Source organism: Anastrepha obliqua, chromosome 4 (assembly GCF_027943255.1).
Source record: "Anastrepha obliqua isolate idAnaObli1 chromosome 4, idAnaObli1_1.0, whole genome shotgun sequence".
Classification (NCBI taxonomy): Eukaryota; Metazoa; Arthropoda; class Insecta; order Diptera; family Tephritidae; genus Anastrepha; species Anastrepha obliqua.
In genome coordinates, this window is record NC_072895.1 from 531,487 (window position 1) to 553,527 (window position 22,041).

At 35.4% G+C, this 22,041-nt stretch overlaps 8 protein-coding genes across 10 annotated transcripts; 2 read left to right on the forward strand and 6 right to left on the reverse strand.

Moving 5' to 3' along the window:
* Positions 1-1,886: 1,886 nt before the first annotated feature.
* Positions 1,887-8,812, reverse strand: LOC129244042 (lysM and putative peptidoglycan-binding domain-containing protein 4). The gene is made up of 4 exons (XM_054881637.1): positions 8,521-8,812; positions 8,247-8,469; positions 7,849-8,185; positions 1,887-2,709 (listed from the first exon to the last, which is right to left on the reverse strand). Exons 1-4 carry the CDS (start codon positions 8,532-8,534, stop codon positions 2,441-2,443), a joined length of 843 nt encoding a protein of 280 aa, XP_054737612.1. The 5' UTR covers positions 8,535-8,812; the 3' UTR covers positions 1,887-2,440.
* On the reverse strand, positions 5,051-6,573 carry LOC129244041 (26S proteasome regulatory subunit 7). Its single transcript, XM_054881636.1, has one exon. It carries the CDS (start codon positions 6,454-6,456, stop codon positions 5,155-5,157), a length of 1,302 nt encoding a protein of 433 aa, XP_054737611.1. The 5' UTR covers positions 6,457-6,573; the 3' UTR covers positions 5,051-5,154.
* A 1,915-nt stretch (positions 8,813-10,727) lies between the features above and the next one.
* On the forward strand, positions 10,728-11,866 carry LOC129245390 (mitochondrial inner membrane protease subunit 2). The gene is made up of 2 exons (XM_054883516.1): positions 10,728-11,126; positions 11,277-11,866. The coding sequence occupies exons 1-2, from the start codon at positions 11,033-11,035 to the stop codon at positions 11,696-11,698; spliced, it is 516 nt and encodes a 171-aa protein (XP_054739491.1). The 5' UTR covers positions 10,728-11,032; the 3' UTR covers positions 11,699-11,866.
* Positions 11,867-11,983: 117 nt separating this feature from the next.
* LOC129245388 (threonylcarbamoyl-AMP synthase) lies at positions 11,984-12,778 on the reverse strand. Its single transcript, XM_054883514.1, has one exon. It carries the CDS (start codon positions 12,776-12,778, stop codon positions 12,029-12,031), a length of 750 nt encoding a protein of 249 aa, XP_054739489.1. The 3' UTR covers positions 11,984-12,028.
* LOC129245391 (DNA-directed RNA polymerase III subunit RPC10) lies at positions 12,755-13,322 on the reverse strand. The gene is made up of 2 exons (XM_054883517.1): positions 13,076-13,322; positions 12,755-13,022 (listed from the first exon to the last, which is right to left on the reverse strand). The coding sequence occupies exons 1-2, from the start codon at positions 13,214-13,216 to the stop codon at positions 12,837-12,839; spliced, it is 327 nt and encodes a 108-aa protein (XP_054739492.1). The 5' UTR covers positions 13,217-13,322; the 3' UTR covers positions 12,755-12,836.
* A 1,072-nt stretch (positions 13,323-14,394) lies between these two features.
* On the forward strand, positions 14,395-14,954 carry LOC129244957 (dolichyl-diphosphooligosaccharide--protein glycosyltransferase subunit 4). Of its 3 annotated transcripts, none has more exons than XM_054882884.1 (3): positions 14,395-14,475; positions 14,679-14,800; positions 14,855-14,954. In XM_054882884.1, exons 2-3 carry the CDS (start codon positions 14,700-14,702, stop codon positions 14,874-14,876), a joined length of 123 nt encoding a protein of 40 aa, XP_054738859.1. In that variant the 5' UTR covers positions 14,395-14,475; positions 14,679-14,699; the 3' UTR covers positions 14,877-14,954. The 3 variants fall into 3 exon arrangements, with proteins under 3 accessions (XP_054738859.1, XP_054738860.1, XP_054738861.1); XM_054882885.1 differs by lacking the exon at positions 14,395-14,475 and adding an exon at positions 14,506-14,597; XM_054882886.1 differs by lacking the exon at positions 14,395-14,475 and adding an exon at positions 14,512-14,597 and having other exon boundaries at positions 14,858-14,954.
* Positions 14,887-15,798, reverse strand: LOC129244956 (protein lethal(2)k10201). Its single transcript, XM_054882882.1, has one exon. The coding sequence runs from the start codon at positions 15,676-15,678 to the stop codon at positions 14,974-14,976; it is 705 nt and encodes a 234-aa protein (XP_054738857.1). The 5' UTR covers positions 15,679-15,798; the 3' UTR covers positions 14,887-14,973.
* Positions 15,799-15,926: 128 nt separating this feature from the next.
* On the reverse strand, positions 15,927-17,985 carry LOC129244955 (succinate dehydrogenase [ubiquinone] iron-sulfur subunit, mitochondrial). Its single transcript, XM_054882881.1, has 4 exons — positions 17,776-17,985; positions 17,032-17,330; positions 16,841-16,975; positions 15,927-16,773 (listed from the first exon to the last, which is right to left on the reverse strand). The coding sequence occupies exons 1-4, from the start codon at positions 17,839-17,841 to the stop codon at positions 16,380-16,382; spliced, it is 894 nt and encodes a 297-aa protein (XP_054738856.1). The 5' UTR covers positions 17,842-17,985; the 3' UTR covers positions 15,927-16,379.
* Positions 17,986-22,041: the final 4,056 nt, after the last annotated feature.

The window sequence follows — 22,041 nt, forward strand, 5'->3', positions numbered from 1 at the left end:
CAATCGTCTCGGGCTTATCTGCGTAGACAAGCGACTTCACATAGCCCCACAAGAAATAGTCCAGCGGTGTTATATCGCACGATCTTGGAGGCCACGCCACAGGTCCACGGCGTGAGATAATGCGCTCACCAAAAGTTTCCTTCAATAAATCGATTGTTGCGTTGGCTGTATGGCATGTAGCGCAAGGTCGTCCACATCAACATCGTCCAATTCAGGCACGAAAAAGTAATTAATCATGGCTCTATAGCGCTCTCCATTGACTGTAACATTATGGCCGGCTTCATTTTTAAAGAAATATGGACCAATGATTCCCTCTGCCCATAGAGCACACCAAACAGTGACTTTTTGAGGATGTAACGGCGTCTCAGTAATGGCTTGTGGATTATGTTCACTCCAAATGCGACAATTTTGCTTATTGACATACCCATTCAACCAAAAGTGAGCTTCATCGCTGAACAAAATTTTCTTGTGATGCGTCGCGCGAACCGAACCATTGTTTTCGTAATAAATTTGCACGATTTGCAAACGTTGTTCAGGTGTAAGTCTATTCATTATGAAATGGCAAACCAAACTGAGCATAAATCAAGTGACAGCTGTCAAAAAGACCATCTACGAAAAAAGTAGTGCCAACTTGAAAACCTAACCTCTAAAAAAAACACCCTTTATTATCCGCGCCAACATTTAATCAGCTGTTCGTAAAACTTCCAAATTGTTACTGGTTTTGCGTTCATGTACTTTTTGATGAACAGACCTAAGGTTTATATACTGCCTTCTATTTTTTTATATATTTATATGCTATATATTTACATATATTTATGTTTATTTAAGAAAGAAAACCCAATTACATTATATAATGTCGGATTTTTTATTGCACAAGTTTTGAAGGTAATGGTCAATTGCTCACTGAAAATGGCCGAAACGTTTAAGTCGTCTTTGAAGCTTCCATAATCTGTAGATATTGAATTAACTTTGATGTTAAACGCTGATAACATCTATGGTATTTGAAATCCATTTCTTAACGATGATTCGGAAGATTGGAGAAGGCTGATTGGCGCCAATGCAACGCCCACAGAAAAACAGCAGCATGGCAATCTATTTTTCGTCGGATAGAAAAATATAATTTACTTTTAATATTTTTCCGAAAAGCTTTGAGCAAGTAGTATTTGAATACACATACAGTCAGTCTGTCTAATAGAAGCATGACCGCCAAAACTTAGAAACTATTCGACCAGTTCGATTCTAACAAACTGCTTTGTACGGGTTTATACTATTATTATACGCAATTAAATATACAGTCACTATAGTGGCCACATCATTAACTTTTACTTCAAGTACTTTCTGCAGAAGCTGTGAGGAGAACGAGGCGGAATCAACTAGCACCTTCTTGTCAGCTGTTCTACTCTCGTACCGCAAGGATTTAGACATCTGGGCTTTCACTTTTTTACTACACCTGCGGATATATGTACACACACACCTGGTGAAATTTATCTGTAGCATGAGAGGGTTAATACGAACGTAGTAAGTCACTGTTGGTCGTCATCTTCTAATCCGAAGCCCCTTTAACCTATTTCCACCTGTTTGGTTGTTTCCTCCTGCTTCTTTCTGCTTCGCTGTTCCAATCTTCACAACTGACGATATTCGAATAGATCAGCTGGCGACTACACATTTTAGTTGTGTTTGAGAAAAAAGTTTAGTTTGCATTTGAATTCGAGTCACACACGAAAATTACTTGTGTAAGCCGTGGCGGGTGAACTCTAAAAAATCATGCAACATAGCGGTTATGAGTGCAAATCCAACAATTCCTATGTATTTAGGGAATATAACAGAGAAACATTATTGAATTGATTCAATACAAACGGCTTAATATTTTATAAATATAAAACATTTTTATATTTTTAGAAAATTTGTTTTTTACCACATAAATATTTATTTCTTAGCATGATTCACAAACAGTTTTGGAAGATATAATTGTTTCGGTTAACAATTTACTAAAATTAGCCATGATGTTAATTTACATTTGTAAGTATTTATAAAAAGAAAAGCGCATAATATTTCTAAAAGAATTAAATGAAAACTAAACATGTCCCGACATTTTTATAATAAAACATATCCTGAGACATTGAAGACTTTTCAAAAAAAGAAGGCACTTCTGCAAATTTACACCTCACTTTGTCATCCTACATTGTTATTTAAGTGTTATATACTTTTTTAAATTATTTTTTATTGTTTCGATTACCAACTATGAATACGATTTTCTTTATTCGCTAACTCTGAAAATGTGTGCAAAAAATCACAATGTACAATCCTTGTCCTGCCCCCGGTTTTTGGATCTTCAAGTACATGTATACTATAAATATCATATACATTTAAAATAAACATACGAATTTTCAAATATAGAGATTTGTCACTCAATCGATCCATCAATCAACCCAATCAATTGTCAGTTCGCTGTTGAAGTATTATTATTGGTGCTGTTGCTGTTACTGTGCGGATGTGTCCAAAATATCACAACTATCAATGGGATGGCAAAACACAATGCCAGAATTACAACAAACAAACACACCCAGGTCATATCGCCATCGGAACCAGACCAATGTAGAGCACTTAACGATGGGCCGCGTATAGGCCGCACATGAGTCTCGGCAAAATCGTCGTTGAGTATATCGTCCAGCAGGGCTGCTGAATCATTATCATTCGAATGATTTGCTTCTAAAAATAAAAATACAATTATTTGCAACCAGATTGTTTCATTACCACTTTATTTAATTACTTTAATTATATTTTCTGCAAACACATGCATGTGAAATTCGACCCCATTTGGACTTCACTAGTTGCAGATTATATTGCAATGTAGCTCTGGCACTGCGCTTTTACCCAACAAATGGTTCCTAGAAATTGTTTTTTAGCAGGTAGCAGCACAATTTTTTTATTTTTTTGTGTTATAGCGAAACTTTACTTCTTTTATAACTCTTGCAATAACGTTTCTTTAGGGATGATGCCCCCCTACAACACCTATACAATGAGGCATTCACGCTACACTAACGAGATCCAGCACAAAACACAATTAGAACTACCGACTTATTATACTCCCGACCCCTGAATGCTGATAACGGAGGCCAACTACCACCTATTGCAGACGAAGAGCTTTAGCTGCCTCGCGTAACATTGTAGTAGGTTAACGACTTATCCAGAATCGACATACTCAATATATGTCCGGCATGTGAAGGCACACCGTATGATACTAAACACCTATCTATCCTGTCACATGCCCTCTTAAACCCACACACCCAACACCCCTCTCTCTCTGGGCCCAACCTGTCGAAACAGCACGATTATTGAGCCTACCGTTGGATGAGGTAGACGACGACGATCGGTGACTACACCGCACTGAGAGGATTCACCTGCCCCTTAGACCATGACAGTCGGTTCTACGTTACCGAAACGACCCGGATTTATATCCGGCCAAGGACTGTCACACCAGCAATATTCCCCGTATGTAAGTATGGGGAATATTTAAGGTGCTACAACAACAACAATAACCTACTCATCTAACACACTTTCCCTCAAGTTTCCTATCGTTAAATGAGGAGTGAGAAGCTTCCTATCAAATTTAGGGTACCGGCTGAGGTAGCCGCAATTAAAGAGACAGTGGATTGGTTGTTTACCTTTGCAATACTGTAAAACAGGTAAATATCAACTCCGACAGCCAGGCGGCAATTAGGGCTTTGGGCTCGTTGTTTGTGCGTTCGAGATTAGTCGAGGAATGTCTGACTTCTCTGTCGACTGCATCCGAATATTTCGATATTAGCTAATTTGGGTCTCCGGTCACAGCCGCATAGCGGGAGCTGATGAGCTGGCCAAATAAAATGAGAGGATTGAGAACCTGTAGTCTGCTCCTGGAAAAATCGACCTCGCGTCAACTCAGCGAGCGATGGGCTAGTGCGCAAACGTACATAGTCGCTTTCTGGCCACGGGTAGTTCGGAGGCGCTCGGGGGAACTTCTAAGGCTAACAAAAACGCAACTCCCGAATTTAGTAGGTATCCCTACCGGACATTGTCCGTTAGGTGTCCATGCGGTGAGACTTGGGATTGCTTCAAGTTATTTCTGCAGAAGCTGTCTGGAGGACGCGGTGGAATCATCTCAGCATCTTCTCCTCAGCTGTTCTGCTCTCGTCGGGCTAAGATTCAAATATCTGGGCTGGGAAACGGTACACTAGACAGGGCTAGTTTACTGGGCTCTCATTTTTTGTTATACCTGCGGATAAAGCAAGTTTAAACATAATCACCTGGGTAATTTCATCAGCAGATTCAGATGGTTAACGTAATTAGTCCCTGAGATGATTATCATCCTCTTTCTTTTCACTTTTAGTTTTCGTTTTGTTTTCCCTCCCTCTGTTTTTCCTCTGCATGACATCACAATGTCATGATTTGATTATTTGTCCAAGTGGACCCTCGTTTGGGCAGCCATTTATCCTAACCTAACCTACACTCAAAAAATTTTGCAATTGTGATCAATTTCGTTATAGGCCTGTAAATAGTAACATCATTCTTGTTACCACTTTCTGTCAGTCCTATAAAACTAAAGGTAACGGAGCAATTCGCAAATTTTAAACAAAATAGGTGGGAAACCATCAGAGTAACCATCGATATTTGAACATCATAAATTGTCATTGTCGGACATTTAACAAAGGGCAGAAGGGAATTTGAAAAATCAGGATGCCATTGGCCTTTGTCAGTGTCAAATACATATATGATACTAAATAATTCTGCGAAAGATTAACTGTATCTTAAGGTTTGGTCACTCATCCTTATAAAACAGGGAGGGTAGATTCGGATTCGATATTTCTGATTGTGCTTTCGGGTTATTTTTAATATTAATAACATTTTGAATATGTTATTAGTAGGAGTAACAAATCGGCGAGTTGTTGCAAATATATTTTGTTCTAATTCCATAATACGAAATTTACGCGTGGTGCACCGTAGGAGCCGATATTATTGTTTTAAACCCCTCAATAAATAAACCCCTCCCCAATAAATAATCATACATAAATAACAATCGCTTGTATTAATTTTTTTATTTGCTTTAGTACAAATGAACTTTTCTTTAAAATTTAGTACAGCGAATTGAATTGAATACCACATCTAAGCTTAAGTTTAATTGTACGTCATGTAACGAGGAGTAGCGCTAAATTTGGCGTAGCTCTTAATGACCTTATTTACTGCCTCCAAAAAGTCTTTTTCCGTAGCAACTTTGCGGCGAGCTCGTATGGCAAACATACCCGCCTCAGTACATACTGAACGTATTTCAGCGCCTGTTGAGTTTGGACAAAGACGTGCCAGTAATTCAAAACGTATATCCCTTTCTACAGACATCGACCGGGCGTGAATTTTAAAAATATGTGTACGCCCTTCCAAGTCTGGTAGACCAAATTCCACCTTACGATCCAAACGTCCTGGACGCATTAGTGCTGGGTCGAGGGTGTCCGGCCTATTAGTTGCCATAAGCACTTTAATATTACCACGCGGATCGAAACCATCCAATTGATTAATTAACTCCAACATGGTACGTTGCACTTCATTATCGCCACCAGCACCATCATCAAAACGAGCACCACCAATCGCATCAATTTCATCAAAGAAAATTAAGCAAGCTTTCTTTGATCTCGCCATTTCGAAAAGTTCGCGCACCATACGAGCGCCCTCGCCCACATATTTTTGGACAAGCTCTGAACCGATTACTCGAATGAAACAGGCATCCGTACGATTAGCTACTGCGCGAGCACACAAAGTTTTACCAGTTCCAGGGGGACCGAACAGCAAAACTCCCTTAGGCGGCTCAATGCCAAGGTTGACAAATTTTTCAGGATGTAAAAGTGGCGTTTCCACCACCTCTCGTAACTTTTCGATCTGTTCCTTGCAACCCCCTACATCACTATATGTAACATCGGGCTTATCTTCTACCTGCATCATTGTAACGGTGGGATCAATTTTTGGTGGTAAAGGAATATGAATCTGATACTTGTTCCGATCCACACCAACACGCATACCCTCCTCGATATCAGTTGGAGCAACTGAATCAGCAAGGTCAACCACAAACTTAGCAAATTGTTTAACATTTATTATGTATTTCGGATCATCCGAATCAGCATTTATTATTTTTGTGCAACGTGCAACCTGCAGTGGTTGCTCATTTTGTAAAATCTGCTTATCAGCTGCTAAGTCCCAGAGCGCTGGAGGTGCCAGGCCTGTGTCACTCTCTTTAATTCCGGTAAGTTCGTTCACTTGCTTCACCGCTTTTTGGATGTCCTCCTCAATAGTTTTAATAGCCTTATGATATTGACTCTGACCATACGTCTTCAGAAGCTCGATATCTCCTTCATCCAGCGACTTTATTTCTTTTTCTTCGGTCTCCTCTCCCTTAACTTTGCGCTGATCATCTCCTAAATAATCCGGCATTTTCAATTTTTTTAATTAAGTAAATCTATAATTTCTTTCTTCACTCAGCAATGACTAAACAATTTGGAAATTTGTGCTGTCAATACTTTTGATGGCAAAAGCGAACTTAGCTTAGTAAATGTCAAACTGTGAGGCACATGGAATTGAAACAAACAGAGTGGTGTATAGCAAAATAGAGATATATTTTTGGCAAAGTGTTTTAGGCATAGTACGGTGTTTGCCTTGATGTGAAAATTAAACAAGTCGAAACAGAACTTAGAAGAGAAGAAGAAGACAGGGACGTAAATACATAAATAAATAAATTTACGTTCTCTGGTCTAGAATATAAAAGGTGACGCAAAATTAATCACCCCAACGGAGGATTTATAATTTTTGCAAATGACGTCTTACGTAACCATATATCACACTTGTGAACTAGACAGCTTCAATATCCAAACAGACAAGCAATGGAGCGGGCAAAGGTCGAAAGCTTCCATTTCTCAACGAAAAAGCCGAAGTCAAATTATTTAACACTTAGGTAAATTGTTTTATAGATAATGCATAAGCAAATTTCTAAAGTACTCCCAATTTTTAATTAAATATATATATAAATATCTATATATAATATATATATAATTGGCGCGTAAACCCTTTTTTGGGTGTTTGGCCGAGCTCCTCTTCCTATTTGTGGTGTGCGTCTTGATGTTGTTCCACAAATGGAGGGACCTACAGTTTCAAGCCGACTCCGAACGGCAGATATTTTTATGAGGAGCTTTTTATGGCAGAAATAAACTCGCAGGTTTGCCATTGCCTGCCGAGGAGCGACCGCTATTAGAAAAATGTTTTTATTAATTTTGCTTTCACCGAGATTCGAACCAACGACCTCTCTGTGAATTGCGAATGGTAATCACACACCAACCCATCCTGCTACGGCGGCAACTGCATAATTCGTTTTTTTTTTAATTCTATACTAATTAATAATTTTCATGAAATATGCAGTAGAAAGCCCATTAATACCGTTAATTCGATTTAATATTACAAGGTAAGTTAAGAGAAATTATTGTACTTGTTTCGCTTTGATAAATCTCTCATTGATGTCAGCTTCGTGGTTTCATCTAATATTATATGTGAGACAAATAAAAGAACGTTTTTTCATCTTATCACATACAAACAAATAAAAAGGAACATCTTTTTACTCGTTTCTAATTGACTGTTATTGTTTTAAGGATAAAATGTATTAAAAGGGAGAATATAAATAAATACGCGAAAAATCCGAAAATGCAACTACTCCAAGAAATCAGGCTTTACACAATTTGCTCGTCTAAGATCTTAGAGCAAGACTAATTGTAATTACACTAATTACAAATTAAGTTTACTACAATGGTATTTTTACTCAAATTAATTTGCACTCACCATTGTCCGTATAAGCGCTCTCCTTCCTCGTCAACTTTGAATTTAAAATTGTGTTATTGATATCAACTATGCCTTGATTGCTGCTGCTAGAAGAATTTACTGAAGCTACGATAAGCTTTTCTCCCAACACAATTTTCGCATCTTCCAAAGGATTTTTCATAATAGTTGTCTCCAAAGAATCATGTTCGGCTTGAGTTGGACTATTGCTTCCACTTTTGTGGACAATTGGTAGAGTTTCCAATAATACCGAATGTGGTGTTACAGGTATTTTTACCACTTTTCTCGCATAAATTTCATTATCTTTGTCAATCTTATTAAGTCGTTTGATATCTACCACCTAAAACAAAATGCGTGTTTTATATGTATATAACTTCAAAACGCATAATGTGTTGACCTACAGAACAATGAAATCGTAGTGCTAATGCCTGCAAAGTGTCGCCCACTTCCACTTTTGCCTCAATAGTGTTTCCAAAGCGTTGTGTTTGCCCATTTATCATACTCGCAGAGCGTGGCATCCGTTCCATGTGAAGAAAGTCATCATCATTCGCCTCCCTATTTAATGGCATATAAGACATGATGGCAGATTGATGGGCATTCGTATCATCCGATATATAATTTTTTCTAGGGATAAGAAATAATTATTTTCATGTCTGCATATATTCATAATCTTACCGCTGCCTACGCATTGCACAGGTTTCTTTCTCACTCACACGCCGTAAGTGATAAGTTCAATCTCACTTGTTTATAAGCATAAAAGTTGTTAATGAATTTTACAATTTCGGCCACTCATTAAATTACTTTTTGGAGAACTGTTGCATTGGCGAGTTGTCTAAAATATTAAAAACCACCTTTTGGTGCATTTATAAAACAAATATTTACACTTGATATATAAGCAATAAAATTATTTTTTCGAACGTTGAGAATGCAAAAAGTTGTTTTCATTTACGTGTAATTATAATTATATTGAATGTACATAAAATATATTTGTTCATGGAGAAATGATGATGAATGTTAAACAATAAGGTGACACTGATGCCGGAAGTTATATGAGTACTATTAAAGCGGCGTCATATAAGGTGATGTCGATTCTACGAATACAACGATTTGATAGGCTATTTTCATATATCAACTTCTGAATCGGTTATAATACGTTCACATATGCATTAATCACCTATAAATCCTCCAAATTATGGCAGATTACGTGCAAAATTGACAATCAGCTGTCAATACTGCTTATTGCTTTGAGAGGTTTTTCTTCAAAGAAATTATTTTGGTTGGAAATTTGCTGTTTTTATTATTAACGATATGAAGAAAATACAAGGAGAAGGAATAGCTAATTTAACTCCCCAATTAATTGGCTGCTAATATGATAATAAACAGTTGCAGGAAATCCGTATACGACGTTTACTGAGGTAGCAAAAAATTATGGCAGCAATGCGCATGAGATATTCTATATTACATTTTATAATAAGTAATAAGAGGACAAAACGTTAATGGGCACACGCTTTTTTCTGTAAAATGAATCCCTAATTAATAATATTTAACAAAAATTTTATTAGAACTATGTTTACAGACCTGTTTTCTTTGCCGGCATCCATTTCATTTAGTTTTTATTTTGATGTTTCTCCTTACATTCGTAATAATGATTATCGATAACACAGAAAAACCCAGGGTCATATGCCAAAACGTATCGTTATTATCTACGATTATTTTATAATCTCATATTTTGGGAGAGAAATTTTGTATGGGGAATCGCGCTTTTTAATTACGGATTTTGAGTTAAGCGCGAAAAAGTAGATAATCTACTTATATGTGAACATATTATTAGTTCAGAACTCATGCGTAATTTATTAAATATTTCCATTAAGTACTCAAGGTAATGCCTTCTTAAGGCTTGTGCAGAGAACGTAAATTCAATTGAATTTTACGTTCTCTGGCTTGTGGATGAGTCAAGGAAATGCCTCCTATCGTGCCTAGGAGGTAGCTCAGCCTCCAGTAAGCGCAATGTAGTTCCCTCGGTAGCATTTCAGCAAGAAACTGATTGCTGAACATTCTGGGAGCATAATACCCTCACTATGAAGATGTCGCAGGAAGGCCATTAAGATGGAATTATTTGGATAAAATCGTAACAGTATGCAGATGACTTAAAATTTTACTTGATGATTAAAAGTGTAAATGACGCGAGTATACTTCAGGCTGAACTTGAAAATTTGTACTTATGGTGCATAAAAAACCGATTACCTCTTAACATAAAGAAATGTCACCAAATAACTTTTTCCAAACTTCCTAACCCGATCCGTATATTGTATTTCATCTATATTTTTAGACATGGTAAATGAGATTATAGACCTAAGGGTACAGTTAGATTCAAAATTTAGTTCTATTTCTCAGATCCATGTATAGTACACCAAGGTTATTGTATTCAACGTATGTCTGTTCGATATTTGAGTACGCTGTTTTCACTTCCAGGCCTTTTTACCAACATTTATATAAATCGATTGGAATCTGTACAGAAGGTCTTTATTCGGCTTCTATTGCGCTCTCTACATTTCTCAGAATCTTTGCCTGCCTATGATTTATTTTAATGTGCCTCCGAATCGAAATAGCACTTCGTTTCATCATTACTAAATTTAGTTTTAAGTCTCAGAAAAAATCCTTGGTATGTAATAATCTTGATTCTATTGTGACTAGTCTGTAAGAATTGTGAATTCGTAGACAAATATTTATGAATAAATATATTCATTGAAAATTCGTTGTTTTATTTTTTCTTGATTTTATAACGAACGTCGATTTACTAGAGAAGGTTCAGCAAAGATCGTTTAGTATATTATACAATAAAAATTCTCTGTACAAATCGAAAATGCCATCATTAATGGGATATTGCCACACGAATGACATTTATAAACAATACTCGAAGATACATCAAACGAACAGAACTTTTCTTAGATAAGAAATTCTTTCTGTATTTTAGTTGAGGAGAGAATGGAGCGATTTGCTCCGATATTAAATTATCACTAAATTAAAATCAAAATAAACAAAAAGATTACTTACATATATATTTTATATAAAATAAAATTCACACAAAAAGGCTATAGCGAGCGTGCAAGCAATAAATACGTTAATATTAAGAATATAAAAGAAATAAGTGGAAAAGGATTGCTTGTTTGTATAGACGTTTTGTTTAATGGCATTTCGGAAATTCGTAAAATCTGTACTCTTGGGAATTCCAATTGGTATAACGTTTCTTGATTGTGTCGGCTATGTTGCTCGAGTGGATGGTAATTATAATCTATTTTGTCCAAAGTTCCCTCTATGGAGAAGGAAAGCTAATGAATATAAGTTGTCAGTTTCATTTATAAGATGGAACCGCGCTGATTTGTACGGAAAGTGTATAATTATGTATTTGGGTTTTGTGCAAAATATTTCAGGTATATCCATGCAGCCAGCTCTTAATCCAGATGTCAGTCAAACTGATTACGTTTTTCTCTCACGATGGGCTGTGCGTATAAGCAGTGTGGAACGCGGGGATATTGTTTCCCTTATTTCTCCCAAGGATCCTTCACAGAAGATAATCAAACGCATCGTGGGACTGCAAGGTGATGTCGTCTCCACACTAGGTTACAAACATGAAATAGTGCGCGTCCCAGAAGGTCATTGCTGGGTTGAGGGTGATCACACAGGCCACTCTTTGGATAGCAATACTTTCGGGCCAGTAGCACTGGGCCTAATGACTGCTCGGGCGACATACATTGTATGGCCTCCAGAACGGTGGCGTCGACTACAAACAGAGCTACCTCGGCGACGTAGACCTATACAAATAGCAAAATCAGCTAGTTACTATAGCCAATAGTGACTTTTTTTATTTGAGGTATGTGCTACCTAATAGCAGAGTAACGCTATACCAGATTGATTTAGGGATCCTGTAAGTGTAAATGTAAAGTCATTTGAAGACAATTCGAATGTTGTAAATCTTAACATATGTTGACGTGTGAATGATTATATCCTTTAAAATTTTCAAGTTGCGTATTAGTATTCTAATCGTTAAAAGAATTGGTTTTAATTAAAAATTACATAAAATATTTGACAAAAGTAAGTAATACAAGAACTTTTGAAAATAAAATAAAACTTGCCAAACTATTTTCAACTATTTTACTGTTTATTTACACTGCTTTTAATACTATTAATTAATTGATCTTATGCGAAATTCATGTAACACGTTTATCGTATATTTAAGAGCTACGCCCTCTCTTACTATTTTATATAGTCCTGGCTGGGATAAGTCTACCACAGTGGACGCAGAACGGCATTCTTCAGTCAAGCCCAACTGACCTGCATTGAAAACTCCACCAAGTTTCGGCCACAAGGACTTGAATTCACTTATATTTAAACTGCTACGTGTATTTGACAAATTCGCACTTGTTAAGGCAAGCGGTTGTTCATCAAATAATAAACAAAGCTCTTGTATAAAACTAAATTTTGGAATACGAATGCCAATTTTTGTGGTATTGGGATTTAAAAATGGATTATAGAGCTGTGAGGACCTTTCGACTATTATAGTAATTGGCCCCGGCAGTAGGCGCTGAAGGAGAGAATCATTCAAATGGTCTGTTCTGCCATACCGCCGAAACGCCTCCAGATTTTTCACGCATATCGCAACTGGTTTGTAAGAATCACGTCCTTTTATGTCGTATAGTCGCTGTATTGCTTCTTCATCATTTGCATTACATGCTAGTCCGTACACAGTGTCGGTAGGCAAAGCAATAACCTCGCCACCCAAAATACATTGACGAGCAACATTTAACGCTTCAGACTCCTGTACTTTATAAATCTTTCGTCTTGATGATGGTAGCATTTGGCTGATTGTTGAAAGATTACGTACGTACCACGGATGCCAAAAAACACCAAATCGAGTTAATAACTTTGCAGTCATTTGCGTATAATAAAGTAGGTGCACTTAATCTTAGGCTCAAATAATATAACGAATGAATTTAGTCCCTCCAATTGTGACCACAAAGTTGATTGCAACACTTATAAAATGTTGTCATAGGCTCATCGGCTGAGCGCGTTTGCATTTGCATAAAATAAGCTTTTTTATGAGAACATGCAGGACATTCGGCATCTGTTGAATCTACGTTTTCCCATGCAGCTGCACCACCCATAACATGATCAACTTCCTGTGTTTAATAAAAATAGTATAAAAAGAACTACAGCAATAACAATTACTTACTTTTAACCGGGGAAATGTTCTCGTTGAAATTTTCTTTTTGATATTACAAATGTACGGACATGTATTACAAGAAAACCGGTGTCCCGTTGTATCCTGTTCGACCATCAAAATATTTCCACAAGTCGGACAGAACAAAAGCATAATTTAAAATTGCATCCGATAACTTTTGAAGAAATTTGTCAAATGCAATTTAAAGAGCCAAACAAAACACGTTGTACTTCGGTTGACAATAAACATAGTGCTGCTAGCAATCGTGATTTTTTTGATTATCGATTCTTTAGTGCTATCGATATTTTTACTATTTAATGGAGCGTTTAAATACGGCAACTTAGCAGCAATTAAACAGTTTTAACAGTACAATTGTTAGGCACTGCAACAGCTACTTGGAAAAGTTTATTGTTTTTTTTTTTCACCACAAAAATGTACCAACTATTTCGCGATCTGTTATAAAATTAAAACTTTATTCATAAAATATAATTTTTGGATTAAGTTAAACCATTTCTTGTTTTGAAATCACACTTAACAATTTCTACTAATAACTTCTATCTTCACCATATATTTCGACAGATAGAAATCTGAGGTTTACACTACGACCTCATGGTCCTTTGAGCCTTCTACTCATCACAGTATCTCATCCAAACCCAGTTCCCTTATTAAACTCAGGGTACGGCTGGGTTGGATTAAGCGTATGTGTCTTTCTTCTAGCTGCAATTGGCCAAGATGTTTCAACCTTCTCCGCGATATAGCGCTGAATTCCAGGGGAAGGTGCATTGGAGTCTTCTGAGACTGGTCGTAGAAACGGCAAGAGTCCGTAGAAAAAATCCCGATCATGTGTAGATTACTTCGCACTTTGACTTTTAGTTGGAGTTTCCTCAGCAAGGAAGATATTAAATTAATATATTCCTTTACGTATGTGGGGGTTTCCAAAATATATACAGCCTCAACGTTAAACTTTTACTCTTATATAGGAAGTCAGATATGTAAACAAAGGGATACCACAAAATAATATGTTGCATCAAATGTAAGCATACATTTTATTTCAGCTGTTGTTTTCTTCGTTTTGCTGCTGTGGGGAACATTTACCAACAATTGCGGGAGGCGTATTTCACAGACTGGCTCTGTTCTTCCTTAAATTAAGGAACCAATCAAGATTGAACTTCCCTTATAAAATCAACATTCTCTACAACATTGGGTAATTTTACAACTGATTTACGCTTCGAACACGTGTCATCGTCGTTGTACGCTATTGACACGACACGATCATACGGGACGTGTGCGGATGGCCTTAGAACCAAGTGCTTCCCAAAAATGTATGCCAACTTATGACAGTTCTATAGAAAATATTCGAGATACAATAGTATACCGGCTACAAGTGTATATTAATTATTGATATTTAATATGTAAGTTTATACAATACATTTAATTGAATCATTGCAAATTTTTAACGTGAAACAACAACTATATTTGCGTTCGAAATTAAATATTTATATCTTATCTTGGGTATCTATTTTGCAATCAATTTGTAAAAATATGATATGACGTGTCATTACTAGTCGAGATGTGGTAAACACCATTAATGATATGTGTGTGTTTTTGTTTACAGATTGAAGAGGAAGTAAGCAAGATGATAAGCGACGTGCAATTGGCAATTTTCTCCAATGTTTTGGGCGTTTTTCTATTTCTTTTGGTGGTGGCATATCACTATATTACGGCCAACGCTGGCAAGTAAGATACCGATTTTCAAAATTAAGCAATTATCTTACCATCCTTTTGTTTCAGAAGTTCAGCGAAATCAAAATAAACTTTCCAGATAAATGTTAATCGACTTCATTTTTATTATTAAAATATAAATACAAAAATAATTTAACGAAAAAAACTACCGGTACTTCTGCTTGATTTCATATATCATCTAATGCATCTTTTAGCCCATGTAGGTCCTTTAAGCCATCTTTTGATTTTGGTGCGCTATGAGCTTGAAATGTCTTTTCCTTTGGATGTCCGAATGATATTGCCTTGATTTCATTAACTTTTGTACTAACCCCAGGAATACCCACTGGATCGGTGCCTTGTTTTTTCTGGTTTTGTGAAGTATTGCGGGTTGATGGCGCTTTCTTTTCATTATATTCAAATCTAAAATTGCTGGGGAATTTATGAATGTTTATACAGTGGTCTTTGCGCTGTTCCTGTGTAAGCATTTTCTGTTTGCATTCTTCTAGAAAGCAGGCATACATCGCCTCCCCACGTTCTACACGTGTTGCAAAATAGGAATCATGGCGCTCCGAGACATGCAAATCGAGTAAGTGTGCAGTGGGTAATGAGCGGCGACAAATTGAACACAAATATCTATGTACATTGTTGAAATGTGTTTGATAAGTACCGGCATCTTCGAATACATTTTGGCAGCCGGGCACATTACAAAAAAATTCAGTAGAGCTTGATGCCATGGCTCCATCTTGCAATTCGTCGGCAACAGTTATAACCCCCAGCTTTTTGTACTTCGCTATGTACTTTTGGTTGGCTGCATCGAAACATATATCATCAGGAGTTTTATATCTTGATGGAATATTATTCAGCAAGTGTATTAATTCTGCGACAGACAACATCTTAATTGAGAAAAAATCAAAATCAACTTAAATTAACTTGTTCTAATTTTTGCTGTCTCAAAGAACAAAAATCGGTAGATTTAGTACATATACTGTACTATCAGAGAATGTTAATGGTAATGCAATTTCGCAACTTGGCACTACTATATCAAATTGCAAGTGTTGCCAATTGCTTCCCTTTCTCAACATCAGATACGTTAAACTTATTCCAGTAATCTATTATTTGCCTCCAACAAAAAGACCCAGTATTCAATTCATTATAATAAATTTATTAGACAAATAAATATGCTGCAAAGACGAATTTCAGAAACGTTTAATGTATGTACAATCGTTTTTATTTTTAAATAATAGTGCTGAATTTACTTCAAGCATCATTAACAATTTTTATAATTATCTTTTTCCCTAAAAGATTTATAAACGTCAAAACAGTTCTGATTTATGCACCTTTTAAACGCATAAATTTATTTTCCTTTAGTAGATTACTTTTAAATGTGTGTAAAGAAAAGAAGTTTGGTTGTATTATTTCACAAGATACGTTAGCACAAGTTTTAAGTACAATAAAAATTGTTTGTGGATTCTAAATAAAGAAAACAAATTCGTACAAAGCGGATAAACCAGTCTCTAAAGTGACTTGGTTAGGCGAGTGAAGAACAAAGTTTGACTGTGGACTACATTTTTCAAGTTTGCAATTATGCACAAATCTATTTATGCAAAGCGGCTGTGTCAAGTTTCGGTGCGGGCTTACTTGCCATGCCCGAAAGTAATTTCTTGATTTCGGCAATCGCACGACCAGGGTTCAAGTTTTTGGGGCATGTACGTGTACAGTTCATGATTGTATGACACCTGTACACACTGAAGGGATCCTTTAGCTTGCTTAAGCGCTCCGCTGTATTCTCATCTCGTGAGTCAATGATCCAACGGTACGCTTGCATCAAAACAGCTGGACCTAAATACTTGTCTCCATTCCACCAATAAGATGGGCACGAAGTTGAGCAGCAAGCACAGAGAATGCATTCATATAGACCATCAAGTTTTGAGCGATCTTCCACAGATTGCAAGTATTGTGCTTTTCCCTTTGATTCGCCGACCTCGTTTCTAAATATACATATTAATATTAGGTATGTAGATGTAAGTAATTAATGAACAGCTACTATCAACTTACTTGCGTTGTAACCATGGTTGAATTGAACGGTACTGCTCATAAAAGTTGTTCAAGTCTGGTACTAAGTCCCGGACCACATACATATGAGGTAGAGGATATACTTTAAGCGGCTTTGAAAGATTAGTGTCAATTTTGCTGGAAAACATTAATTTTTAAAAGAGGAAATATGATAATCTTGTTCGGAAACTTACCTAATACAAGCCAAAGTATTTGTACCGGCGATATTCATAGCGCATGAACCGCAAATTCCCTCACGACACGAACGACGGAATGTCAACGTGGGATCCATTTCATTCTTAATTTTTATTAATGCATCTAAAACCATTGGACCGCATTCACGCAGATTGACTTCATAAGTCTGCATATATGGTTTTTCTCCAGCATTATCTGGGTTCCAACGGTAGATTTGAAAGGTCTTGACGAGGGGTGCCTTGACCTCCTGTGGTTGTGTCTGTTGGCCCAAGTGCTTACCAGAAGAGATTGAACGCAACTACCGATACAATATTAAAAAGTAAATTAATATTATATTTATATTTCCATAGCAGGCAATGGTTGAATGCTTTTAGTATGAATATGATTTTCAAAAGTAAATTAGTTTATTTAAATATTTGGAAACATGTAGAATGACTGATTGCTTGCAGTACATTATGCAGATTAAAAATTGCTTACTTGGGCCGGAAAATACCATTTTTCAATTCTGATTGCATTATGCTTTTATATAATCATACCGTACTAGTATACATAATTCAAGTTGAAAAAGGCGTAAAATTTCTGGTTGTACATCAATTAAATTGATATAGGTTTTGGTTTTTCTTTAAACAGTAGTATAATATTATGTAATGAGTGAGATTTCACTTTTTTACGTTTGCGGCGTATTTTCTTTTGGTGCTGTTAGTTTTTACTGTGTTTTCAGGTGGAGATATGACATAAATTACCTTTTGACGCCCAGCAATTACTGCTACACGGTTCAGTGCGATACGTGCTTCGTTAACCAAAGCCATAGCCTATAAGGATTATAGATTAATTGTTAAGATCTTGCAACGTCCCTGCCTTCACAATTATTTTTAATTGCAGACAAAAGAATCTACTTGTTTCCAAAACACTTTAGCAGCAGCCAGCAGCAGCAGCAGAAAGTTGCGATTGAATGACAGTGCTGCTGGCAGAGGCAGGGTCGTTAATATTGGCCAGTAAATCCAAGTTTATTGGTGAGAAACAAGGCGAATCCATGCAAGGTGATAGCAATAGTACAAAAACAAACTGTGCACGCCTTTCGTTTTTGAAATTTAGTGGTTTGTATGCCAAATTTTAAGGTTGTAAATTAATAGGCTAGAAAATTGTAGTGTAACAGACGGCTGTTACGCCGATTAGTGAACAGCTGATTTGCTTATTGGATAATTTTATCAGTATAAGTTGGATCACAGGCAACAAATATGGGTATTAGCTGCCCTGATAATTATTAATTAAAAAAATTCTAAATTGCAATTTATCAATTTGCCCGTAATATCAAGACAATTAATGTAATTTTGAACGTGTTAGTACAAACTAGCATTTCCTCCAGAACCAATCTAACTCAACCAATACAATTCAGAAAATTTAGTTCAATGTTCACCATAATTCAACAGTGACAGAAATAACAGCGTGAGAGCTGAAAAAATATTGTCAAAAAACGCAAATTTTACCGAATTCACTGCCAACAACAACAACTGGGCGAATGAGATATCAAAAAAAAAACATGAATTCATTAAACATTAACCCAAGAATGATAGAATAAAAGTTTTCGCAATTTATTTACAAACAAATAATTTCTGTTATTTTTGTTTATTTGTTTTGTATAATTATAGCTCATAACGTCAGCCAGTCAAATCGCAAAAAATTAAGTAGCGGTTTTCAGAAGGCGCAACCTTCGGATTCCATTCGCCTTGGGTGTTGGTTTATGTAAAGGTTCTCTTCGTAAACCGTTCATCGTTATTTTTATTTTGCTTTAGGTTATTCTTTTTTTGTTTTTTTATTTGTTTTTGTGTTAATTTCATTTAAATCTTAATTTTTGAATTTTTTGCTAATTTATGTATTTTATACTGATTTTTATTATATGTCCGTGTATATGGTGATATAGGCCCACTGAGGTACCGAAGACTCAACACTAACTTTGGTAACGCCCCGTTTGTATACCTCAATGTTGGTTTCGTTTACTTTGGAATAAACATCGTTTTAAAAAACGTATAGTCCTTATCTATTCCACCAAGGAAATGCCATCTGGGTTTTAAATGCTTATAATATTAAATAAATTCAACCGTGTCGAAAAAGAAATATTCATATTTATCATGGCCTTACTATTAACTTCGAGAGACATTATCAGGGATGCCCAAGCCATCCCAATTTTCAAAGGCGATAATTCACTTGCATTGCCGTTCATCACGGAAGTAGAGTCGGTAAAAGCACTTGCAGGAGGTTAAGAAACTCTACAAGAATATATGTATATATGAACGAGTAATTTTCAATAAAATACAAGAATCAGCTATTCATATTCTTCCTACATTAGGGCCATGGAGTTGTGTAAAAGAAGCTATTATTAAACATTTTCGCATTAAAGAATCATATCACGAATTTTGCAAATGCGCTCATACAATAATTTCGGTCTGACAAAGAAAAACCGGTTGAATATGAACCGCAACGTGACGTCAAATTTATATTATAAACCTTTTTAAATATCATTCATATTAACGGAATTTTTATGATTATAAATTCAAAATTAACCAATATTAGAAATACACGGTTTAATTTGAAATGAAAAGATATATGAAATACAAAATTTAAAAACAATTATAACCAAATTCAAAATTTCTATATAAACATTCTTTAATGCCTAATCATATTAATCAAAACCAGACTAATTCGCAAAAGCTTTGAATTAATCTTCCCAAATTCTTACATAAATTCACAAACTTACTTACTTCTCACAGGAAGCGTCCTCTCAATATAATAATAAAATGAAATTGAAATGTTAATACCATATCACCAATGGAAATGCGTTATTTACAAACAGAGAAGACAATATGAGTTTTGTGGTCCAAACAATGAAGACGTCGTAAATTTTCAGACAATAGCCTCCACAAATTTAATTAAATTAATCATCGATAATGAAATAATATTACCATTGATTCATACAGCTTGAACGAAAATTTAACAATGTCATAGAAATTAGATGATTAAAAAAAAAAATATTTGAATGCAATTATAGGGCAAAATATTCTCACACCAATGCGTTGTGTTATAGATATGAATAACAAAACTATTACATTAAATGGTACTACTATTAAGTTTTATCAACCAATTCTTTTTAATGAGATAAATGTACTTGAAGAAATTAGTATTGGTAAAAAATATGGCCCAAGAAAAACAAGCCCTAAAATTTTTTTTAGTTTTCAGCATGAATTAATTCAACATCTTTTCCAAATATTCCTGCAACTTTTCAAAGATTAATTAACAACATATTGAGAGACTGACTGATGATGCTCTATTATAATGAAGCCCTATGCTCCATACAGGAATAAAATGATCAAATATGTATTATGAGAGATTTAATTAATAAAATATGCGTGTTTTATTCTCATCAAGTTGATTTTCAACAAGTTTTCAAAACCATATGAATGCTATTAGACGGGTGCTAGAAAAACTGAAAGAAGCAAATTTAAAAATTCAAATAAATAAATACATATAAATTTTTTGGAAAAGAAACTTTGTAAAGGGTGATCAATTTAGAGGTATCGGATTTCAAATTGAAATAAAACAACAAAAATTCAAATTGATTGGATAATCTTCATTATTTTTGTGTAGAACCATTCATAACAATTCTTTTTTTTTAAATAATCCATAAACCATCCATAAACACCAATTTTGAACGACTTGCTGGAGGACTTCGGTCGGTATCTCGTGAATAACTTTTGTAATGTTGGCTTCCAAAAAGCACTTAGACTTTACATACCCCCACAAACAAAAGTCCAAGGGTGCGATATATAGTAAACCTATCTTGGTGGCCAATGAACTGGTCCGAGACGAGAGATAAATTGCTCACCGAAACGACGACGCAGTAAATTCCTTGTTTCAAGGGCTGTATGGCAAATAGCGCCGTCTTGTAATCACGCGTGATCTGTCAAAAAAACCCTATTGAAAAAAGTACCTCCAATCTGATCACCCTTTATATATGCAATAAAAAATAAGCACAATCAGTAAAAATTATATGTAAAATTATATGTAAAAATTATATGCTAAAATGTAAAGATTAAGATTTAAATGAAATTATCCATACTTGAAAAACAAAAAGAATAAAACACTGAACTTTTTGAATGTAAAGTAATTTGTAATTGTAATTGTATGTAATAAGACATGTAATGATGTAAGACAACAACAATTACAAGTTAAAGGGAAATAAAATTGAAAATAACCATTAACTAAGATAACTATTAATTTTATAACTTAAAAATAGTTAAGAAAAGTCTATTTGTAAAATATCTGAAACTAAGAAGATCTCAACTGAAATTCAATTGAATTATCAACGCTTTTAAAGTTAAGTATACAATATTTACATATTTGCATAAACGAACACCTAGTCTTCAATAGAGTTATGAAAAACGTATTTAACAAAGTGTAATTGAGTTTGCGATGGTGCGTGACTACCATTCGGAATTCAGAGATAATGTAGGTTCGAACCTCGGTGAAACACCAAAATGAAGAAAAAGTTTATTTAATAGAGGTCGCCCCTCGGCAGGCAAGGGCAAACCTCCGAGGGATTTTTGCCTCATAAAAAATATCTGGCGTTCGGAGTCGGCTTGAAGCTGTAGGTCGCTCCATTTGTGGAACAACATCAAGACGCACACCAAAAATAGGAGGAGAAGCTCGGCCAAACACCCAAAAGGGTGTACGCGCCAATTATATATATTTATAATTGAATTTGAGAGTGCTCTCATGAGAAACAAAATGCATTGTATGTATGTATGTACGCAAGATGAATTTAAAGTAAGCTGAAAAGAAAATAAGAAGCTTTGTGAAAATTCTCAAAACAATCTTTAATTAAAGCTTTAATTTTAATTATTTCATTTTAACTGAATTTATTTTAAATTCAATTATTATAAATATGCAAATATGCGGCCGCCGTAGCGGAATGGTTTGGTGAGTGCCTACCAAATGATAGAAAACGTTTTTTC